The 26,468-nt window shown below is 36.8% G+C and overlaps 1 protein-coding gene across 1 annotated transcript in view; it reads left to right on the top strand.

The window, feature by feature from the left end:
* The window catches only part of LOC120772219 (protein Optix), a 38,695-nt gene extending 26,778 nt beyond the window's left edge, over window positions 1–11,917 (top strand). The window contains exon 4 of the mRNA XM_040100698.1: window positions 9,183–11,917. Coding sequence (XP_039956632.1) covers window positions 9,183–9,906 — 724 coding nt within the window. The 3' untranslated portion in view covers window positions 9,907–11,917. The remainder of the gene's footprint in view (window positions 1–9,182) is intronic.
* Window positions 11,918–26,468: the final 14,551 nt, after the last annotated feature.

The following is a 26,468-nucleotide window of genomic DNA, read 5'->3' as shown; positions in this document are numbered from 1 at the left end:
CTGCAGTAAGTTCTTTGCAACACAATAAGCTTTAGCATCATTCCCAGCGCCATAAATTCGACACTTGTACTTGTAATAGAGTAATTGGGACCTTTTGCCGGCGGAAGAGTGTCACCCATAGTCGATCTGTTGACATAAAGGCTTTCTGATACACTTGTGTATGTATATATGTATGTACATCTGTCTATATGAATTCGCACACTACCAAATGAAATGGAAATCTGAATTTAAATTTCGGCAGGGGCACGTGTTAATTGAATGCACCAATCACCACCCACCCTCATCTGCATATCAAAGCGAACGCTCAACTAAGTACCAGCTCTGGTTATCTACATTTGTGTCAAATTCAGCACGGACCTGGCGTTGACAAACTGTTTACATAACTTCTCTTTACAATTGAGCTCAAACATTTTGAATATTTATAATATTTTATACAAATTTCCCATGGCGCGAATTGCAACACCTTTATTCTAGATTGCTTTCGCAGTCCAAAGCGGAAAGCTCAAGTACATATGTATGTACGTACGAATATACTATATACATACAAGCGTGTGTATGTACATACATTGTTTAAAAATGCTCCCTTTCATTTTCATGCTCAATCAATTTCTATTTGATTTCTCCTTTTCACATTTTGTAGCTACACGCTTGCTTTCCGAATTTTCAAAGACAAGCTACTTCCGTTTTCCCACTGTTACACGAATTACGATTCTTATTGATTCGTAATATGAGTGTGTTTGCTTTTGTTAGTTCCCAGCCTCCGTTACAGTAGTTGGAAAGCGTCATTGGATATCGAGTCTTTTCTGGTAACAATCTTTGCTGTCAGTGTTGATCGAGTGTTAGTCCGTAGCTTTTACACTATCGCTCATGCATACGTACGCACATTTGTCTGTATGTATGTATGTATATATGTACACACGTATTTGCTTTCTTAGTGCGCTTTCTTCGCACTGCTGCCAACGCCGTAGCTGAATCGATTGAGTTGACGTCAAGTGTTTCAAGACTATTGGTGTCCATGTTTATTCGTTTCGTGTTCTACAAGACGCACTTGAGTCTCAACTAGTTTTCTTACGATGTACATAAGTACATTAGGGTATATCACGAATTCAAAGAAAATTGCTTCCGAAAATTAAGTTTTTGTGTATAGAAAATAGCCATTTGAGAAAAAGCTAATCCTGTGATTATCAGATCGCAGTTAAAGCTTAATTAAAAAGTTAGTAAAATAGTATTTTAGAGTATTGTCAAGGAATAATTTAATTATTTGTAATTTATTACCATTTAACATATAAAGCGCTGGAGAGTGGAGAGTAGCGGATCGAAGACATTAACAATCGGACGGCAATTATGGTGCAACGATTCCTTCTTTGTGTAGAAGTCTTCTATAAACTTTTTAATTGGTTTTAAGTCTAAAGTTTTCAAAATGACAAAAACAACACAAGAAAAAACATTAGATTAGAGCACAATACCCTTCACAATTAGAAATTCAATAACTTGATTTTGAGCATTCGGTTTTTATGCCAGCTGTACGCTATAAAAGTCCGATATCGGCGGTTCTAACAAATAAGCAGCCGCTTTAAGGGAAAAGACATGCGCGAAATTTCAGATCGATATCTCAAAAACTGTTCACGTTTATACAGACGGACATGGCTAACTTTACTCAGCTTTTCATGCTGATGAAATATACGACATATTTTATAGTATATCCGACATTTCCTTGTGGACTTCGATTCAGTGCAAATGCGTTGCGGAAACTTAGATTCTTGGTTTAATTGTGATGTTCTATTTTATATAAGAACCGTGTTACCGTGTTTGCTCCAAATAGAAACGATTTTTATTTTTGCAGAAATTTTAAAAACGCAAATGGACGCAAGTCGCCCTGAGAGCACCGAGCTGACACATCAGATCGTAGGCTAAAATTTTACCTTCTATTTGTTGGAAAAATAACTGTGGTTTATATACTACATTAAAATCAAATGAATTAATGCTATTTTATTGATGATAGTGTTAACACCGTTATACATACTTAGATAACTCAATTTATTACTTGTTTATAGGGAGTGCTCTGAAACATTTACCCAGTTTCATACCCAGCCTTTAGGAACCACAAGCGATTCAGTAATATTATTCCCATGAGCTCTTGTGTACAAATTGAATTATTGCCTTATAAATAACAAATTAAGCATTTTCCAGCATATTTACTTGCAGTGCCAACACTTACCTATATAATTTCTCTTAATAGCGCTGTGATTGCTTTTCTCATGTCTGAGTGTTTTGATTGATCACCCACATCGACACCCACACATCCAAACCCAAACAAGTCGTTATTGTTATTGTTGCTGTTATTATGCCGCATTTGTTGGTTATTATTTATTTCAAACATCATCGCTTTGCGTCGTCCAACGCCACTCGTGTGCAGTGTAGGCTATTAACGTTGTTTTTGTAAGTGTGTGCGTGTTAGTGCTGTGTAATTTCATTTCAATTTACTTGATAAATACAAAATGTTTTGAATTGCAATTCATTTGTTCAAACACGCACATTCATCAAGGAAAATTGTATAAATATGCTTCTGTGTGCATGTGTATGTGTAACCATAACGACGTAGTGGCAGAATGAACAACCAACACCCACGTCCACTTCCAATTGGCGAGATGGGGAGCGATTCGACCTGTCATGTGGTCGGTCGTGGCGGGCGCTCTGCTCGCCACAAATGCTAATAATGCCTTACACTTACCAGCTTGGCGCGTGTGAGTAATTCCTCTTCGGGCGCCGAATTACACATGCTTACATGCTACACAGTCACACACTCTTAATAATTTATTTACTGGTAAATACACGAAATAAAGTAATCACTTCTTCAGTTTTTCACGCTGCTTGACATCGCTCATTGAAGTGTCAAAAGCAGGTATTGGACTAGATTCATTTGGGAATATGTAAACTGGCACTTAAAACTTATTACTTTTCATTATTAGTCGACATTACTCAGATTAATCATTAGTTGAGGTTCCATAATGCTCTTCAATTGATTTGTTCAGTTTGTATGACAGCTACATATGTGCTATAGTTATCTGATATCGGTGGTTCCGACAGCAGTTTCTCAAGGAGAAAAGGATGAGTGCAAAATTTCAGATGAATATCAAAGGATGAGGCATTATTTGTAGTTCACGTATACCTATGTGCAGACAGACTGGCGGACGTTCATAAATCGACTAAGATCGTCACGCTGATCATACGTATGTAGACATTTTTTTGGGTTTCCGACGTTTCGTTCTTGGTACTACACACTTCGCGGCAAATCTAATATGCCCTGTTCATTGTGCAAATATTTCGCAAAACATAAATGGAGCAAAGACCGAAGTTTTGAGTTAAGCTTGAAAATAAAAAGAACGCTGACACATACGAATTGATGCGATACAATATATGGTGATAATTGTATTTACATAATTTATACCATTTAAGAATGGTCATGAGAGTTTCAATGACTAATAAGGGCCATATCATCCCTATGTACTTATAGTGTACGCGCTGAAGTAGTGGGAAAAAATCGCGAAATTATTGGTATCAGTAAAAATTTTACTACGAGAATGTTGGCTGAGGGATTATTAAGGAAAAACACTATTTGGAGAATTTCAGCTGAATATTTGGTTAAGATAATGGCTTCTTTGCGTTTTTTTCCACATGAAAGGGCACAATAGACCCAAGGTCGCAGTGCATACCTCAATTAAATTCTGTTCCACATGAATTAAATGAAGACCAAAACTCATCAACTACCCACCGTATTCGCCTAATCTATTATCATGCGACTATTTTCTATTTCCTAAACAGAAAACCAACCTTTCATGGAGTACTTTGCGACACTTTATAATGATATCCAAAGGAGCTTCCGCTTTTCGAGCAGTTCATTTTGATCCTTGGGTCGACCTTTTTTAACACATTTGTCTTCGCAGATTCACGATTTGAATCCATCTGAAATGGATATTGCAGGGCACAGTAGCATCAGGAAATAGCAAATAAGTTTCACACACTGCATCAAACGGCATCTAATATATTATTTTTTACTGAACCGGTGCTCGAACTATCCTGCCTTGTTCTTTAACTTTACGACTAAAAGTAGATACAAGTATATAATATTTACATTATTTATTATTTACAAAACAATCTGTGAAAAATTGTAGAATAATGTCTTACGCAATACGTATTTATACGCTTAAACCGCACCTTTGCATACTCATCATTGCTCTTGTTGTAAACTGTTGTAATCAGCGGCTCCCGTAGGCTAACGCAATTATGACAGTGATCAGTTAAGTCTTAGCAAGGGATGAGTTAACCGTTTAACGTCTTTCACCCATCGTTAGTCGGTATTCTTTAAAGACATAATAAAATAATAGCCATGGTGGCACTTACACAGTCACATACAGTGTTTGAGCAAATCAGACCTCCTGACTATCCTCCCCACTGGGGAGCACGGCACGACACTTAATAATCAATACACGCCGCCACCACAGACAACTCACTTACTTACCCATCAATTGGCGACTAGTACTCGGCACAAAGCACCAATCGTCCAGCAGCCTGCAGCGCATTGGCTACAGATTACTCTATTAACGAAGCTACGCCAATGCGGCAACCAAACGATGAACAATACGTTTGAGACTCACTCAGAAAACGAATCCAATCAGTCATCAGCCGACACATCGCCACTCCTAAAGCAAAACAACGACGAATGTGTGTGTTGTCACTTGCATTGTTCTAATGGGGTGAGAAGACCGGTTGGTAAGCTGGAAGGTTGGTAGGTGAACAATTGGCGAACGATTTGGTGAAGGTCCAACAGGTCCTAATGTTGGATATACATCATCGAAATCATGCTGACTCTTGCTCTGTCATAATTATCGGTTTAGCTTCCTACACTGCAAAGCATTCTCCACTTCGCATTCCATTGACCCAACATAACATTAATAATCGGTGCAGTCGCATTTTCTTGCTGCACCGCTACCTCATCTTCACACCGCAACATTAGCGAGCCATGGGCGGTGAGTTGTGAGTTATAAGAGGTGGTCAGCGAGCAGTGAGCAGTGAGTGAATGAGTTTTAGCGGCGGTAACTGCTCGTGTTGAGTGATTAATGACAATAACATTACTCACACTGTTGGACGAAATCTACTTGGTCCAGGGGATAAGTGGGGATCCGTCGACTATACACACACAAGTGGAGTTTCATAAATTGTAGTTGTGCAATTTCACCTTCTCAACTCGCTTAGAAGCATTCATTCAGTCGTCGCGGTACGTAAATAAGTCATTCGGCATCATATCTAAACGACGTTCGATTGCCATCGTTATGTGGCAGCTACTGACACGTCGCGCCTTCAACTCGCCGATGTCTCACACGTCTGATTTACGTCTGACGCAAATGAAGTTTTAAATTGTTTAATTCTCAACACGACCTCTTCTCCTCCGCTCTTCTGCCGTGCCGTGTGCGGCGCTTCTGGGCTAATTGTTGTGTTGTCAGTTGATAGGGTACATTTTTCATCACACTTCTAAGGAGTAGGATCTGCTATGCGGAACACAACCTCACACATTATACATATGTACATATGTATATGGCAAATGGTCAAAACATAATCGTATAATTGAGTCGTACTGTTCGTGAAAAATACCCATATATGCTTACCACCTGGGTTAATTATTAAAATTACTTATAAATAGCCAAATAATATGAAATGTAATGCTCAGTGAGATATTGTTGTTAAAACCATTTGTTCTACCCTAATAAGTGGCATTTGAACAATAGATACTAAAATTCATATACATATGTTTTTAGCTAAAGCCATAAAGACGGCATATCAGTAGAAACATGATATATTGCTTGTTTAGTAATCGTTTGATTTAACCGGGACACAGTCTATTTGTAGCAGAGATAGTAGTGGGGATAGTTCAAGTAAACAAAAAACATAGACATTATAAACCTGATTAATTATACTTTGATGGGGAGCAATTGTTATTAGTATATAAAAAAATAAGAAAAAACATTAACATTGATTACACCGAAAGTAGAATACCCTTCACAAATACAAAATATTCTTTACAAGAACTTGTTTTGGAAAAAATTTCTTGACGACATCGCTTGAAATGAAGAAACTTTACATAGAGGCACTTCATTTCGATCGTTGAAGAGATATCTCAAAAACTAAGGAAGTCGTTCGCGTAAATGTAGACGGACGGAAAACAGACACGGCGAAATCGAATCAGTTCGTCATGCTATATATGTATACTTTTTATAGGGTTTCCGACGTTTCCTTCCAGGTGATACAAACTTCTTGCAAAATTAATATACCCAGTTCAGGGTATACTTAAGGATGTGTCCATACATTTTTCACATTACCAAGGGTCATCCTATATCTTAAGATATTTAAAAAAAAAAGCCCATTTTTTATGATATCACTCTTTTGAGTTTACATTTTGCTTGCGAGTACTTTGCAATGAACTCTTTCTGCTTGATGTCTTGTGTCTTGACTACCTGTCCTCTCAGCTTAACTTAAGTAACTGCCGCACTTTGGGCACGAGATCGGCGTAATCTTGGCATTGTACGTGACAAAGAAGCTGCTTTCAAGGTTACTTGGCCGTAATTAATACTAACTTCTGATTAAAATTAAGACATTGTGCACCCTCAGTATTTATCAGAGCGACTGCAAACTTCAGCGCATAAAAACAATATTTTCCACACAATTGACTAAACATACAAGTTGTCCCATATACGAGTATCATCAGCGTAAGGATTTTGTGAAATGTGATACACTGGCACCTACCTAAGCGACACATCATTATTACGATGCCATTGGTTGGCCAGCTCCATTGGCACTCGGGCGGAAGTCAAGTTGACTTTTTTGTGCGCTGCTTAACCGTGTAGCTGCCTCAGCACAAACCAGGTCTGGCTAGCTAACTGGCTAAATGGTTCGAAACGAAATACTGAAATTCAAAACTTGGAAAATCTTAATCGGCTCATGTCAAGCATTCTTATAGTATTCATTGAAGTGAAGAGGCCGAATTGGTAATATGATCACCTCAAAAAGTCTCGCAAACGACAAAGCAACAATCAGTGTCTTGAGCGCTTCCCTCCACTCTACTTCTTACATATACGGATACACTTTTGTAAGCCACGGTACGTTTACTCTGAGTTCAGTTGTACCCCTACCCTCTGGTTCTGTTACCTATTTGCTTTGACCTTCAATAAATGACAACGAAACGGAATCAAATTAAAGCCGAACAAACGAATGTGCCGAGGAACAATATTAAGCTGTTGGAATTCCTTCAGCACAACATGGCGCAGACTGTGTTAATCACTTAATAACCGTAGTTTTTTCTTGAGACCAAATTTTGATAAGTACTCAAACAAATATTCTCAAGCTCGCCGAAATCAACGTGTGAGATAAGGAATGTGCACTAAATACTCATACTTCGTGAGATTAGTTGGGTGCGAACCTGAAACGCTACAAATGTGTGATTGCATGGTGAGAATAAAATTCTGACATCATAGAAAGCTTTTCATCGAAATTACGTGTTATTAAAGGCGTGAAATCGCCCAAATTACCCATTTTTCTTCCCACTTTAGATTGGAAATTAGAATTGAATAAAAACGATACCCACAAACGTACTCATATACACCATATACCTATGTCTATATACCATATGTAAGTGTTAATAGTGTGAGTGCATTTGCTATTAGGAGACCTTCCAACTTTAGCTTAATTTGGCTCCCGTGGCGAAGGTCTTTCTTTCGTTTATGAGAATTTTCTAAACGGAAATGAAACAGAACTTTATTTAACGATTTGATAATCTGAGTATTCAGGTGTTTGTTGCTTTGTTAAATGATTGTATGTTTAACGGAATTACTTTGGCCACCCTCGTAGTAGTTACCGCTGATTCACAACAGCAGAACAGCACAACTAAAGAATTAGTTGATATTTGGATCTAAATCCACGAAAACTTTGGTTATGAAGAGCAGGCAGAGAATTTAAAAAATATTTTTTTTATTTGTTAATCTTTTTTTATATATAAAAATAATAAATAATTAGAAGTATCAGAAACAATTTTCATCATTTTTTTCTATTCTTTAGTTATAAGTGAGCAGTACTGCTCCAGAAACTGAGTGACTGACGTTGTTATACCCTTGCATAATGTTTCATAGAGTTTAATTGGTTTCTTCACCTAACGATTGTTGGTACATCTAAAACTAGTCGATATAGATATGGGTGTGGTTATATGTATATACATTCATATGTACATTAGGGTGATTCAAAAAACATTTTTTTTTTCAATTGGAACTCGCAAAAATAGGTTCCTAAACACCTCTAAGAAAGCCTCTCCAAATATGAGTTTTTAGTTGTAACGGGAAGGTCCTCCGCCTAACGGTTTTCTATTTTTTTCTTATTATCAGATAGAAAAATTTATATCTCACTTCAAACTACTTGAAAAAATATCTTGTTCCTTGGATTTTGTAGGAAATTGAATGCTCTAAAATATGGTCTCTTATGATTTTTTCGTAAACCCAACCGTTTAAAAGATATTAACGGTTGAAATTTGACTATTTTAGGAAAAATTCTTTATTTCTTATTAATTTAATAACTCAATGAAAAAAAATTATTATTTGAATTTTTGAATCACCCTAATGTAGTACATATATAAATGATCAGCGTAGCGAGACGAGTTGATACCGGTGTGACTGTCTGTCCTTCCGTCTGTCCGTACATGCGATAACATGAGCAAAATTTTAGATATCGTGATGAAACCTGGTACATAGGTATTAGGAATCACTACCGCGTTCACAAAACGTCATTAAACGAAACCTAAAAGTGTTACAACTAAATTAATCAATTAAGATAGCATACAAAATTGTATTATACTTTGTTACAGGGTATCACAGTAGAGAGAGGCTCTTGTGGTTTTTTTTTTAAGTGAGCATTGCCCCGCCTTCTAATTAGTCAAATGTACATATCTTCCAAACCACTAAAGTAAAATCAATCAAACTCGCTGAAAATATAATACACTGTGAAAATAAGTAAAATAGATAATAACCATGCCTACTTCCCACATAAGAAACTTTAAAATTCCATCATTGTCTGTGGGTAAATTATGTACTTACGTACACTTGCGAGCAAGATATTAACAACCAATATGTCTTATTTCATTTCAGAATACAACATAATCAAAATAATTCTGGACTCATTTGCCGCAGTCGGCGACCGGAGGGAGCACCATCCCCGATAGCATCAGATACATCGGACTCAGATATTTCACTGGGCACCCATTCACCTGTTCCTAGTAGTATTCAGCTACAGCATAGTCCTGGCTCCACATCGAACGGTGCCAACGATCGCGAAGAGAGTCTCAGTGTCGATGATGACAAGCCGCGCGACTTGGCCACCTCCATTGCGGCTAGTAATTTGGTAGCAGCATCCACATACGCCACAGCCACACCATTATCCACCTGCTTGCCACCATTCAAATTGGACACAGCGACCAGTCTCTTCAATGCCGGTTGTTATTTACAAAGTTTTAGTAACCTCAAAGAAATGTCTCAGCAATTTCCCATTCAACCGATCGTCATTAGACCACAACCACAATTGCCGGCGCAGGCGCATGGCTTGAATGGCAGTCACCTGCATGCCGCCATAAACTATCCGCCACCAGGTTATGCGGTGGATTGCACACCACCGAAAATACGTGTCAATTCTCCAGAAAAACTGAACTCGACAGCCAACAGCATAGCGGCTACCTTAAGTACCGTGGCGGCGTTGCAGGACACCTCGGCATATCAGCATCATCATCACAGCGCCCAGCTCTTGCATCGACCATTCTCCACGTCACCGGATTTGCCGCTCAACAACCACAATGCCGCACCGCCGGAGATCACATGATATACCAGCCGTAGGCACCCATACAAGCACTAATACTAGGCACCACTTCAATTAGTAGATCTTCGCTCTCGCTCTCTCTCTCTCTCAACAGAGGCACACAAGTTTGCAAAATCCAAATAAGGGTTGTTATATTGAATGAATCTGGCATTTTAGAGAGCCAGTCAAAAATTTCACAATGAATTATAGTTTTCGGCAAGCGAATAGTTTACGCCTCTTTCAGACATCATAGTTTATACATAAGACTTTTATTTTTCATTTCAAAAACTCTTGTTCGATTCCTCCAGATTTTGGATGGTTTACACATTGTAGCACATCGCACTAAAGCTGACTGTAATAATCTGGTTTATACATATATGTATGTACATGGGTGCTCTCTGACTTTCCCTCCTCGTTAAGGTTTTGTCACTTTCATGTTTCACTTGGCTAACGGTTTTATATACAGAGGAGTGGTACTTAGATGGTTCAGTTTTCATAAATTATTTTTATCTATCAATTTGATTTATGGAAATTAGCGATATTTTGGATATTCCGGCCAGCTTAGTGACTTGAAACCAGATGGAGTAGTAATTGAAAAAAAAATATAGCTTCTTGAAATAAAAAATTTCTTCGGATAATACATGAATCATGAATATGAAAACCATTTGTTAGAAATGCAAGTATTCGTAAGATGTATAACTTCAGTTCTTGAACTAACTGAGTTGTAGCGAATTATAATAATTATCTTTGTACTCCACCAGGTTCGAAAAGTTCCATTTATTTACAACTTTTTGTAAAACATTTTCACAAAAGTTTTGTGAAAGGCAAAATTAATATGTAGAATCTTCCAAAGATATACTTCAGGAGTCTCTGAGTATATCATCTTCTCTGTCACGTTTCACAAAATCTTTCTTCGGACCTTCTTGTCCGTAATTAGGATTGCATTGTTGTTATCACATTCACATAATTATTTCAAGAATGTTCCTCGCATGTTATTTTTTATATGACAAATTGAATTTTAATGCTGATTATTTCGTCTGAAACAATAAAATTCCCGTGAAAATGTTTTCTGGCCTTAAAGTTTAGAAACATAAGTATGTCTGAGTGTTGTTGGAAGTTCCACAGACATTATCCGTGTTTTGAGACTTCAAAAATATATATAAATTATTTCTGCATATCACATTTGGTTTCATACGCACATTGACTTTTATATGTAGTCTATTTCGGGATTTAAAAACCAAAACAAATTCAATCATCGAAAATCGCTTTATTGTTTTTCAAAATATTCTCCACTTTGCCACTCTGATCGAGGTATCTTAAAAACATGCGTTTTGAACGCATCAATCGCTTCTTCCGGTGTCGAACCTATTAGTTTATCTTTTAAATACATGAATGAAAGGAAATCATTCGGCCCTAAGTCAGGAATATACGCTGAATGACTTATCAAATCGACATTTTGAGTGCTCCAAAATGCAGTCGTTTCAGTCAAATGTTCATGCAGTATTGAATGTATGCTGGTCCCACTAATGCCTATAGTTGTCTCTAACTCACGAAATATAAAGACAACCTACGTACCCGCCGAAATATTTTTCTTATAGGCTTTAAGTCTAAGGATACACTCCTAGCTAGATCTCTATTTAGCCAACCCCTAACAGCGCCATTTTGGATTTCACTGGCTTTACCGATGATATTGGTTATGTTTCTTGTCTTTCCTCAAATAATTCCGTTAATTCGGTTGCGGTGAAAGAGTCAGAGTAAGTCGGCAGTGGGTGTAGTGCAAAGAATTCCGGAAATAACTGCAAACAACCGAACAATTATTTTAATTTTAAAAGATGAACAAACTGAAGTTGTTAATAACTCAGCTGCGGGTAGTGACCTAAGATAAATCTGTGAATATACCCATAGGAGAATAGAGCAATTTAAGCAAATTTTTGTACATTTTCCGGTGCAAATAAGTACATTAAACACAGACAACAATCCAAATGAATAAAAAATTACGCGTTTTCCACTCCGCGTTTATTGCTCTAATATACATGCATACATACATACATTAGAGGTTAGTTCACCATATGCATATGCAATGTTAGCAATCACTGTACAGCATTATTTCGTTATTTCATCAAAATATTGGTTACTATGTCTGTATGTATGTGCAAAGTTGCGTTTTCGATGTAAATAAATATGTAAATGACGGAGCTGGCATTTCGTGATCTAATGATTCTAAACTATATAATCAAATTAACTAATTCATATCCCCAGTCACATGCATGCATCCACACACACTCACCCATACATGAACATACAGATAAGATTGAAGTTTATGCCGAAGCGATTTGAGTGAATTGTTAACAGTTTTGCATAGCTCTTATCAAAACTAAATTAAATTACCATTATTTAATCTACTTATATATATATTCGCATAATATAGCATTAACATTTCGATTATTTCTAGTTATTCATAGTTTGAAGGTATCATATGTTTTCTTTTGAAATTACTTTTTGCTTTGCTCACTGCAGCTCTTTTGTAGGAAAAGTAAGCAAAATTTCGAAAGTTGAAATCAAAAATATATTCGAAAATATGTACGTAAATCGCATGTTAATTTTGAGTGAGTCAATGTAAATAGATTATAAGATCCAAAAATATACTATATATATAGCTTATCATTAGAATGCAATAAAGATAAATGAGTTAAGATAATATGGAATACAAAATGAAAACCAAATGAAATCTTTTCTTGGGGGACCTAACTTCAAAAATGTTGCAGTGGCCTTGGAAATAACAACAAAGCAGAAACAATGCTTGCTAAGTATTACAGAGTATATACAGAGGTGGTTAGCTATTTTTAAACCATACTTAGGAGTTCTGGGTATCACAACGGTCAGCCGTCTCTAGCTGTTCAACCCAAGTTAACGTCTCACCAAAATCTGACAAGGATTTCACCCTTAAAGGAGGTAATGGTTTATTTGATTTGTACAAATTGATTTAGTCTGAAAATAATTTCGATTTTTTATCACATATCTTTGTTTTGACTTTTCAAAATCGTGTTTCACCAACAAGCTGCTTATTTATCGGAACCGCCGATATCGGACCACTATAGCATATACAGCAAACAGAACGATCGGAATAAAGTGCATGTATGAAAAAATCTCCGAGGAAATTGTTCAGATCAAGTCACTATAGCAAATAGCTGCCATACAACCTGACCGATTAAAATCAAGTTCTTGTATAGAATATTTTGTAGTTATGAAGGATGTTATAACTTCGATGTAACCGAATATAAAATACGCCAGACAAATTCCTATTCTCTGTGTCATGAACTTATTGCAGTGTGTTGTGGCGGCTAGCTGTAACTCAGAAAATATGAATGGATGCAAAACGAAGACTGCATAAAATTTACATGACATTTATAATATTACATAACAGCGGCCGCTATACTGGTAGGGTATAGGAATTTGCTAATCTTAATGCAGAGCTAAGATTTTTGATTGTTCCAAAATGTCTTGTTTCTGTTTTTAACTTAGTTAAGTTTCTTGTAAAAGCAGACACTTCAGTAAACAAAGATATTCTTTTGATTTGATCAGTGGCGTAACTAAGGGGGGGAGGCGAAGGGGTCCGTCGCCCCGGGCGCAACGTCTTGGGGGCGGAAAAACGATCTTCGCTGTTTTTTAATATTCAGAAAAATTCTTTAACAAATCTTTTTTCATTTTCAAGAAACATTCGTAACAAGCCTCGTGTACAGACAAAAAATTCCATAGTTTCTTTAACCGAACATATTTTGAGAAACCAACGGATATGTCACAATTGCAGCATAGGGCAAACTGTGAGAGCGACACATTGCGACGTAGGAGTGACAAAAAAACAATACCTTTAATTTTACTCTGTCGTCGCGACGTGTCACTCTCTCTATGCTTTGAATGTAACAAATACTTTTATTTCTCCATATTTTCAAAAATTGTATTTAAAAACTCCAATTCGGGCAAAAATTCCTGCAAATTGTGTCAAAAGTGTACAAAATATTGGGCGAAAATGGGTTTTTTCTATTGCTTTTAATTAGATGTCTTCTAAATTTGCTAACAATTTCCTCAAAAACCGTATTGTGAGAATTTTGGAACTTCAGAATTTGCGTGGCTTCTAGTTCCTGAATTTTATATACTTAATATCAAAGATATTTTGTAAAAATTCACTTTTGTTCGAACCACCTCATGAAATTTGTAGGTAGGTAGATAAAGGGGGCGGCAGAACATCCTTGGCCCCGGGCACCCGAAGTTGTAGCTACGCCACTGGATTTGATGCAGATTAAAAACTTTAAGCTTTGGTGATTATATTGTTGTCTATATCGGTTCCTTTAATTACATTACAGTCAATATTTTTAAGGCACCAGTTAAATCAAGGTTCTTTGGCAAAGTTATGGATATAGTGACATTGAAAACATAGTTTTAAGTTCCGTGATGCTAAGGTTTCGAAAGAATTAACACATGATTTGGAAAGGTAGGATAGTAAGCCAAAATGGGAAAGCTATTTGGTTATCCATGGAACAGAATACCAATATTTGTTAGAAGATAAATTAATTGCTTATTGTTTACCCTAGCGTCAATGGTCTCTTATGCATGATTCGGTCCGGTTGTCCACTTTGCCTCAAGGTTGGTGTTTCATTCGCGTATTTTATTTTTATTGTGGAAGCAGAGGAAGATATAGAATAACATGTCTTCATTCTTGCTTTGACGTCTGAATTTTTCAGTAGAGCTTCAACTAATCACATTTATTAAATCAAAATTTAATATTTATATATATTTAATGATTTTGCCGCTTTAATTTCGCACTATCTGCCGACCTCCTAAAAACGCGACCGTGGATCGACGTACTCAAAACGTACTTATTACTATGTATACATAGATATCTGCTACTTTATACTCATGATGGCACGGAAGGAGCCGGTATCAAAATTGGACAATGGGTGTTGCACAGTTCACCTTTAAATGAAATCTTACACCTCAGGAACTATTTGCCCAGTATCAACCAAACTAAATGTATAACTTCCTATACTACAAAGCGAAAATGAGCAGGACCGGACAACAACAACACACAAAGAGCATTTAGAGTATGTCATTTTCAAATCGTCCAAAAATGTTCAAAGAGGGACCGTAACTTTTGAAGTTTCCAGATACCGAATATGTTAAGTTAAAACTGATATTTACCCAAAATATCGTTCAATACCTCATATGGTATCAAATAAAAGTCAGAAAGCTAATTTTTCTGGAAATAATATATTGTGAAGCCAAAAGTAAACAAATAGGATTTTTTTTGACCTTCCGGTTGGTAATGTACATATATATCTTATCTTAAAGAAACCTTGTGTCTAGACTGGATAAAAGCAGGCCAATAATAAATCTAGCATCTATCCATCTAAAATACGAATTTCAAACTTCCAGTTGACTTTATAGCCTGTATATCGGTCAATAAGAAACTTGTCTTAGCTAAATTAAGTCAACATATGTATAATATTGGATGTTATATAATTTTATTAATAAAATCTGCTTGTGATATTTGAACGCAATTATATAGACTTCTTGAAAGTAATATGGCATAGTGTTGAATATGAAACGAATTGACTTTTTCCGCATAGCAAAAGGTAGTAATGAAACTAAAGTTAGTAATTACTTCGAATAATGCATGTTAAATCCGTAAGAAATAATTTTTAATATAAAGTTTTGATAATACCTGAAAGCATTTGCCCGCTTAGATCCTTGCAAACTACGAGAGCATAAAATGTTCAGTTACACTCGAACTTAACGCTTCTTTACTTTCTTGTGTAAGACGCCTATTAATTAACTTTCATTAGTACTATCAGAACAGTCCTGGCACTCTAGTTCATAGTAACTAACTCCAAAATGCCCCAGTGATACATCACACATGCAAAAATAGTATAACAAGAAAAAACGTTAACTTTGGCTGCACCGATGCTAATATACCCTTCACAGGTGCATTTCTTTTGGTAAAAATGTGTTCAGTTTGTATGGAAGCTATAACATAAAAAATAAAACAATGCGTTTTTATAAGCAGCACTATGTGCTTCTGTTGAGCTTTATTACAAAAACTGTCTACACTTAACTTTAAGGTTTATAATCTAACCTATGCTTGAGCCGGCCTACGTGACCAAAGATGCTTGGTCAGCTAAAAGGGTTTGCGCGTGTAGCGCTCACCTGCAGCTATTTGGTTTTGGGGGAGAAGACATGGTTGCGCGTGTTTCGCTCACTTAAGAATTTAGCGGATGCGCGTTTAGCGCAGTTGCACTTTTGGTTGTAATAGGACTCCAAAGTATGCAAACGGTTTGTATGTTTCTAGCATATAATGTGGGAATGGAATTTATGTAGAAGTTCATAAAATATTGTGTTAACTTATATGCTATAGTTAACCGATCTGACCAATTTCTTCGGAGATTACATTGTTACCTTAGAAAATAATCTATACCAAATTTGGTGAAGATACATTGTCAAATGTGAAAGTTTTCCATACAAGAACTTGATTCCGATTGTTCAGTTTATATGGCAGCTATATGTTATAGTGGTCCGATATCTGCCGTTCCGGCAAATGAGCAGCTTCTCGAAGAGAAAATGACGTTTGCAAAATTTCAAAAGGATATCTTAAAAACTGAGGGACTAGTTCGTATATATAAAGACGGTCGGACGGACGGACGAACGGACAGACAGACAGCGGACATGGTTAAATCGACTCAGCTCAACATACTGATCATTTATATATGTATGTATATACTTTATAGAGTCTCCGACGCTTCTTTCTGGGTGTTACAAACATCGTGACAAACTTAATATACCCTGTTCAGGGTATAAAAAGGAATTAGTAAGTTCCGGGCTCTGCTACAAAGCTTCGCCCAACATCGAAGAGGATTTCAATTTTCATTTAAGATTTCGGTAGCGTACGGTTAGCATTTGTTTTCTTTAATAAGTCACATACGCATGCATAACTGTTTACATAAAATCGGTTTCAGCTTACGAGCATGTGTCGAAAAAATCATATAGATCTACTCGGGAAGACATTAACAAAGTAATTTGCCATTTTGTATTGTTTTGTTTTGAAATAAAATATCCATTTCTGTGTAAACAATAACAAAAGAAGAGGCTCTACCCCACACTCGAAATTATTATAACTACATATACACAAACATATTTACAAGCACACACTGCACACATTAATGCGAGCGTCCACATGATGTCGACCAGAAGCACATGTTCCTTTCACGAAATCTTACCGAACTCTGGCCCAAAAGAAGAATAGACGGTTCACACTGCACCGATGCGATTCTCATCGCCGATTGTGGCTATTGACTATTGTGGTACTGCCAACATGTAGGTGCTGGCTCCCAGTCCGCCGGCTGGTTTGGTGACTGGCGCCAACGATGACACGTCCGACGCAGCGGCTGTCATTAAAAAAACACAAAAACGCCAACAAAACTTAAATAAAACGAAATGAATTCAATACACCGTGGCAACTAAGCGCTGATGATGACGCTGATGTCCTACTTGAGTGGTTTACTTAGCTGTCTTATGAAAATAGAGCCGTACGGCCTCTTTCGTGACGGCGGGGAAGTGCAGATGCGCTCTAAGCAAATATGTGCACAAATTCAAATATGCACACATATTTACACGCGTACACGCATATGGGTGAATGTCTGTACTTGGGCAACGGGGCATCGCAACGCTCCGAATCAGATCGGTTGGCAATTTTCGCGCTCGATGTTGCTGCTGCCTGTTGGTTCAGTTTGTTGTTGTCAGCAGACAAATGCAAGAAAATTGACGAGTCACTGTCAATAATATGCAGCCTTCGTACTCACAAAGTGCATACATGTACATATGTATATATGCATATCCGTAGATGAGGTGTCGAGATCGATTTGGGGAGATGTGGCTCTGGGATCGTTGCCTGTCAGTTGACTGCAGCTCGGAAGCGGCTGCTTGCGGTTAAGAACTTCGAATTCATTCAGCCATCCGATATCTGACTGGTACGATCTATGACGATTAGAAGCGTTCAGGGTGCAGTGTGTACGTATGTACTATTTACACTTACATTTATTGAATACATATATGTATAAGTGTGTATGTGTATAGCAAATATGCTTATGCATTTCATTTGATCGTGGCAGATAGACGCTTATTTTCGAATATCGGTGTAAAACTTCTACAACTACAAATTATTCGAGTATACGCGTATATGTATATGCTACCTGCGGTGGTACTAGGGTGATCAGAAATTAATCAAAAACGCCATAATTTATAATGGAAGACGAATGCTAAAGTGAGTACGACCTTAGAGTACAAAAATATACCAGAAACATGCAGAATATACATACATACATGCACCTATTGATAAAACAATTCTAGGGAAAATACCTGTAACGCATTCTCAGCATAGGAAAAGACCATTGGAATGACTTTAGCTGCTTCGATGGTTGACTTTGTTCGGTCAGTTCGAATGCAACTATGTATATGGTAAACTTGTAGTAGTCGGAAATGAACAATATATTCGGAGCTTGTAGCGTTGCCTTGAAGAACAAACCAAGCCAAATTCTGGGAAGATACATATTTTGTGAAATATAAAAGTTCTCCACACAGGGACACGATTTTGATGGCTCAGTTTGAATGGCAGCTATATGCTAAGTAGTCCCATATCGGCAGTTTCATCAAAAAGACTAGCTTCTTGGTAAGAAAAGGACATGTGCAAAATTTCAGTTTGCTAAATCGACTTAGTTCGTCCCGCTTATCTTGAGAACGCTTAATTAAACCGCTATTTCTTTTATAGTAATTCTGTGTTTTTAAAGAAATTATGTACTACAATCCATAACTCCTGATATCATTAGACCCAAGGTATTGATTACCCTAATACAATTCGTAAGTATATACATATGTACGAGCGCTTACATAGCATATACTGAAGGAGCGTTTGTTTGTGAGTGCATGATCTCGTAAGTGCTTCCTTCTTCATAATTTTCAGAAAATTATTCGAATCAAATTACAAGGTGAGTCGCACTTTTGAGTGTTGTGCGCGGTGATGAGCAAACCACTTCAGCGGACAAGCAATTATCTGCCCAAATCTACATCCAAAGCAGCCGAGACAGAGGAGGAAATCGGGTCAAATAAGAAGCTGGTGCACTCGCATGATGAGTTGACTTATTGACGCGGATGATGTTGAGACGCGGAAACGAATGCTACTGCCGCGTCTGCTCTTGTGTGAAAGTACTTGCATACTTACCTTACATACACATGTACTATAAGTGCGCAACCAGCCTGAGAGCTTCAGAGACGATTTATGACATTTCGATGAAAGTTTAAAATGGGGATGGCGTTTCGTTTGAAATTGGTTGTTTTGAAGTAAGGCTGCGGTATTATAGTTGCGCCCACGCAAAAGCAAGCGCTGATTACCTTAAACTAAGTCAATGGCGCCAATAACGTGGCGCCAGTCATGTCATGTCAAGGAGACGCACTGCTCCACCATATGGCGCTAATACCTAAAATATTTGAATAGACTAATATAACAATTTTTGTAGGACATGAGACAAAATACTAAAGCCTTATCGTTCTAGACGTCAATTGGTTCATGACATTTACTTTTTGAAGATAATTTCATTTAAATGTTGACCGCGGCTGCGTCTTAGGTGGTCCATTCGCAAGAACTGAAGCCGAACGATCTGCCACAACGTCGAATTTTCAGTGAATGGGCCCTAGAAAAGTTGGCAGAAAATCCGCTTTTTTATCGACAAATTTTGTTCAGCGATGAGGCTCATTTCTGGTTGAATGGCTACGTAAATAAGCAAAATTGCCGCATTTGGGGTGAAGAGCAACCAGAAGCCGTTCAAGAACTGCCCATGCATCCCAAAAAATGCACTGTTTGGTGTGGTTTGTACGCTGGTGGAATCATTGGACCGTATTTTTTCAAAGATGCTGTTGGACGCAACGTTACGGTGAATGGCGATCGCTATCGTTCGATGCTAACAAACTTTTTGTTGCCAAAAATGGAAGAACTGAACTTGGTTGACATGTGGTTTCAACAAGATGGAGCTACATGCCACACAGCTCGCGATTCTATGGCCATTTTGAGGGAAAACTTCGGAGAACAATTCATCTCAAGAAATGGACCCGTAAGTTGGCCACCAAGATCATGCGATTTAACGCCTTTAGACTATTTTTTGTGGGGCTACGTCAAGTCTAAAGTCTACAGAAATAAGCCAGCAACTATTCCAGCTTTGGAAGACAACATTTCCGAAGAAATTCGGGCTATTCCGGCCGAAATGCTCGAAAAAGTTGCCCAAAATTGGACTTTCCGAATGGACCACCTAAGACGCAGCCGCGGTCAACATTTAAATGAAATTATCTTCAAAAAGTAAATGTCATGAACCAATCTAACGTTTCAAATAAAGAACCGATGAGATTTTCCAAATTTTATGCGTTTTTTTTTTTTAAAAAAGTTATCAAGCTCTTAAAAAATCACCCGATATAACAATTTTTGTAGGACATGAGACAAAATACTAAAGCCTTATCGTTCTAGACGTCAAACTCATGTCTTGCAGTCGTGAAATTCGTATCGACGTTCTCCTAACTGAATGAGATCTATTTAAGGTACATACATATGTACAATATATTGCTGTAAAATGTAATGTTTCCTTAGATGGAGGCTAAAGAGAGAGAGACATAGTAAATTACGGTACAATCAAGCACTTAATACTCTTTTAATATGTTAAGATCGAAGGCGGTATGCATTATAGTAATATTATGGATAATATTAACTTAACTATAGCTTACTAGTCTAGTTAGGTTAAGTCTATAACTTAACCAAGACACTTTCTTTCGGTAAATAACCGAGTTTTAACCAGAACTTAACTGACAGATATTTGCTAATCAGAAATCAAAGAAAACGGCCCTTTTTAACTCTGATGACTACATTTTCCGATATATATACATTTATATTTTATAAGTGTGTTGTGAGGAGGTGTCGACTAATAGCTCTAATTTCATAACCGATTTTTACTTTTTTGTTTTTTGTTGACAAGTTGAAATCCGAGTGACTGTGTGTCCGTCTGTCTGTCAAGCGATAACTTGAGTAAAAATTTAGGACGAGTTTGCAGATGTACATAGTTGGGCCACTGCCACAACCATTAAACTAAAACCTACACAATGTCTGAACTAAACACCAAGCTAAGATATTGAACGGCACATGGAATCGCTATACAAGTAAAAAAGGCACCTAGGGGCTCTCTAATAGGTTTAATGTATGTACATATCTATCAAACAATTCAAGCCAAAATAACAAAGTTCGCTCACGATGAATTCTATAAGATCCTTACCAACAGGTTGAAGTGAAATCAGGCCAAAAACCCGCTCATTCCCTGTATAACGGTACTGTTAAAAACTACTAAAAGCGCGATCAATCAATAATTAAATACGCCAAAGACATTTTACCTCCGAGATGGTTTGAGACAGCTTTAAAGGAGCCGGTTGGACAATGAACGTCCACTTGTACGTAAAGACATATACCTCGGGGCCTGCTCGACTGCTTTCAACCTTTTCAGTGTTCAAATCGAGAAGCAATTACCATAACGAGATTAAACTTTGGACGAACAGTGCCTATACAGTACGCCACCTTATGATCTAACGCCCAAATCCAACAAACTGTACCGAATATATGGACCACAGTATCTGTACTCCCTCTACTACTCACTTTCAGGATGTTTAATGAGAAGTTTGTTTATGATGATAAGCTCGAAACATCACTCTCTCATATAAACGTACCGTTCTAAAGATGAAATCCCTGGTGGACCTTTTCAACTCTTTAACTTAATATTTTTGCATATTAGAGAAATTTACAAACTTGTATGCAGATTCTTATTTTTATGCTAATATGTAGATGCCAAAAGTGTATTTACTGGTGCATATTTTTATTCAAATCGCGTTTGTCTATTTACACTACATTTGCTCATTTAATGACGACCATTTGAACACTTTCACCGGGGTGGGCCTGATACATGTAACTGTCTGTTTTTGCATTTAAATCCATGTTGACGTTGAGTGAGAATAAGACAGTGGGCCACAGACCGTTTCCCACTAGCCAATGCATTTCCACTTTGTAATCCAGCCCAAAACTATTGCTTTAAAGTGATTTACGACTCTGCGCATTCACATATTTTTCGCCTCGTACGAAGTCGACGAAGAAAACGATTACAGTTTCGATATTTTTTTTATTTTATGAGAAATTCTTTATATTTGGCACACCATTAGAAAGTAGATATGCCAAAAAAGATAAAACTGAAAATTTTTGATTAGAAATTAGAATTTTTTCGATTTTAAATCGAAATATTTACTCCTTAACATTTTAAATAAATAAAAATGCGGAGTTATTCAACAACTTGGATATTTATTTAAATTTTCTCATTAAGGTTATGTGAGAAATGTATTATAATAAATTTGTAGATTTTTTCATTACCTACAACTCTGCTTTGTAACTGTATTCCATTGGACTCGTAGCTTGGCTGAAAATCGAAAAACTTCCATCAACCCCTGTCCCTTTCTTCTTCCCGACATCAGTTAGACCGTAAACATTTTTTCCTGAAAAATTTGACGCACTAGCAACCTTCTGATGCATCAACGACAGTTTCCATTAACTTTTTTTAGAACCTCTTATTATCTTAACATTAGATTTCCTCCATCATTAAGATCTCAGCATTCTCTTAAATATCATATATGAACTTCTATCTAATCTAAATCTAAGAGATCTCCTTTGTCTTAAGCTAATGAAAAGAATATGGAAAAATCTTTGTTAATAATGGGAAATCATTTCACAACATCGAAATCGGTCGGAACTCGAAAATAAACATCCGATTAATCACATATTCAAATCCCAAGCCCTTTATTCTGGACGAGTTTTAGCACGTTGATTCCACTGTTTGAAAATATGTCTCTTTAAGTCAACAAGCAATAAAAAGTTTCTTCCTACCGAAGGGTGCATAAATTCAATTTTAAATAAACCTTTTTACGCTCTTATTTTGTGGTTAAACTAATTGAGTCATCTCCCAGCTTCTAGGCAATGCAATGTGTGCGTTACATAATGAGTGGGTACGTTCGGACGGGTAAGAGCGGTAGTGGCGAACTGTCTGTTTGTTTGCACTTTGCGTGTCACCCTTAAAAATTGTACAAGCCAACACACGCGCTCAAACCCACAAATACTTTTACATATTTACCTATACTTACCTACATACCTAGCTACTATATGAATGTTTGTGAGCATTTCGCCGTTTGTACAATGTGAATTAATTCGATGAAACAACAGCAGTAATTTTTTCAGCCATCCATTTAACTGCCCGTGCAGCTACGAGCTGATTTGCCTATTGTTCGTGGGTGCTGATGGGCTGAACCGCGGTGTATTTGAAATACATATGTATGTATGTATATACATATATATATGTATGTATGGATGTGCTTACATAGATAGGCAATGTTGTGAGCATGTAGCGGTTGGAGTTTGCGGTTTCCTTCCGTGTGGTTGGAACTTCCCAAACTGTCATCTGTGTGACACATTAAATGCTTGAGTGTAAAATCAATTATTTAGCATTACATTACGAGACGTTTTGACAATTGTAAGCGCTCATTTCTACACTTATCGCATTTGCATATACATACATACATATGTACATAGATACATCAGTGCGCCGGTTTGTTTTGTCACTGCCAGTTGGCCATTTTTTGGTGTCAAAAGGCAGACGTAATTCCGGATGTGAAGACAGGCCGACGAACATCGATCGTCAACGAGTTGTGCGCTGTAGACGCACGCACAGTCGCACATAAGTATTGCATATATTTGTATGTATGAACAGGTACATACATACATATATACATATGTATGTATTCATATACATAAACATGAATATAAAGATATATTTTATTATCACTGAAATGAGTTAGAATCAACTGACTCAATAATTACCGATGAAGAGATAAGTAAGGCCCCGCCATTGGCGCAGAAACCGTTTGAAAAATTAGAAAAGTACCGTAACTAGAATAATAACATTGACAGACGGCAGCGTTAATCCGGATGAACTGCATTAATCTGAATTAATTCAAGAGTTAGTGAAGATAACTCCGTTGCTAACTCCCTTTTAATCCTCAAAATTTTAGAGAGTTAGCTGAATTTTCGTTGGCAACATTGTTAAAAATTGCCAATTTTAATCTATTGTGAATGAAAAACAAGCAACATTCACAGCTTTTTTTCAAAATTTTCAATAATAAAACAAGAATTTATGTTATGATGCAGTTTTAAAAATAACGCGTTTTTGTAATATAAAATGGTTTCCTAAAACTTGGTCGGCTAACAACCGCAATGTTTATCTTTCTATTCATCTTCATTGAAGATATTATAAAAATGACAATCAGCTGTTCACGAGAGTTTAAAACTCTCATAGCTGCCATCTGTCACCTACAAATTTGGATCTGATTAATTATACCATTAATCCGGATTAACGCTGCCGTCTGTCAAGGCTACAACATTCACTAATAAAGTTGAAAATCGCAAAAACACAACTTGACCTTTAACATTTTACTTCCACATATCGGAACGATGAGGATTTGTAGTATGTTATTTTTAATCATGTTTTGAACATATACACTGGCATTCAATTTCTGGTAAATTTAGGTAACCTCGAATATTTATTTTGACAGGATTAAAAAATAGAGAATTAAACTTTATTTACAAATTTTGTGGTGGCAAATTTTTAATGAGTAAGTGTATTTAATCAAAAGGAGGGTCTCTCATCCGAGGCTGTTTTGCCTTTTTCATTGGTACTGATTTTTACGTGGCGGGTCCCAAACCCAGCGCACAACCCTATACCAATTAAGAAGAAGAAGAAGAAGTGCATTTAATGTGTGGATATGTTTGTTATAATACTTTCTATTGCATATCTACAATTGGACTTTGTGGCTTGCGTGGCACTCTTCCCTTTTTTATACAAAAACTTCAAAATATAGCGAATTTCTCCATTATTTTCACTCATTTTTGAACTTTTCTTCAACTTCGCCGAATTTATTTATTTTTTTTGATTAAATGAAGCTTAAAATTTCACCTTTCCAACACTATATGATATGACCAGTAGCACTGGAGATATACGGCTGCAACAACATCTATTGACAAAATACGAAAAGACTTTTTCGACTCCTCAATATTTCTTAACTACTAAAAACACTTGGTGAAAAAATTATTTACTTAAAAAAATTTAATCAAACAAAAATACTTAGACGATATATTAATTTTAGCCATCATTTCAGGGTTCTTTAAATATTTTGTATGCGGCAAATTAACTTTTTCAATGCAATTTAACCCACACATTGTATTCGTTTTGCTTACAAGTTTACATATGTAGTCATGTTATTTACCTACTTATTTTATTGTTGTAGGAAATTTATTTGTCACTTTTCGCCAAATATTTACTTAATAAGCAACCAACAACAAACAAAGAAAATGAGATTCTAGCCTCTACAACCCTTTGACATTTCACGCCTTATTTAATCGCTACTGCCAATAGACCGACGTCCTGTCCACATCTTGGTAGCATGACAAATGTGCCTCTGCGCCTTTTGTGTACTTAGAGCACATGCCAGTCTTTTAGCAGCTTCCACTTTTTCACTCTATGCAAATAGATGGTCAGACTTGAGCAAATGCCCGAATTTTGCCAGCCAACGCAGTTCCTGCACCACCCGCTTGCCATGTTTCTGTTGCTGCACGACTTCATAAATGAACAATCTCAAAATTGACATAGCTGCCACTAGTTAGGAGTGAGCGTTATTGCTGTTGTTGTTTGCTCGTCGAGAGCAATTTAAAGTCGGATGTGCGCAGCGGCAAACAATGCTTTGAAGTGCCTCAAGATCCAATTGTCGAACTAAGGAAATTCAAACAAAATAAAATGTGAATATGCAAATGCCTCGAGCTTCAACTCGTTGCCAGCTAAGACCAGCTAAGACTTTCGCTCCCTTTCCAGCGGTGACATCTATTTGATTCAAGTGTAAACAACCGTTAATAAGTGAGTAAGTTGGTAAGCTCTTCCTGTCATTCAAAGGTAAAGTTGGCATAGAAGTACGAACGCTTCCATAAACTCATACATACATATATACATATTTACATACATATGTACATACATATATGAGTGGTGTACATATGCCTTTAAATTGGGCATTCATTTTTTTAGTGCAATTTAAACACGATTTTTTTTTATTGTGTAAAACATTTTATGAAATTATATATTCTCCATTTTTTACTTATACCTTACCAATACCTTTTCCAATCTTTCGCGCAAGGGATTGATTCCACGCTCTTATAATTTCTGATCCTTAATCCAGGATCAAATGGTTTTTGGAACAAGTAATAATGCGAATTCGCCAAGTCTGGAGAATATGGGGGGTGTGGTAGTACATCTCATTCAAGAGAGCAACACTACAAATTTTCTATTGATCAATTCTGGCCCCTTCTGTTTGAGTGTATCTATCACTCAATTTGTCCAGCTTATCACTTTAAATTTCAGAATTAGTCATGGCAT

Source organism: Bactrocera tryoni, chromosome 3 (assembly GCF_016617805.1).
Source record: "Bactrocera tryoni isolate S06 chromosome 3, CSIRO_BtryS06_freeze2, whole genome shotgun sequence".
NCBI lineage: Eukaryota > Metazoa > Arthropoda > Insecta > Diptera > Tephritidae > Bactrocera > Bactrocera tryoni.
The sequence above is the reverse complement of the archived record's forward strand: the minus strand, read 5'-3'. Positions and strand labels throughout refer to the sequence as shown.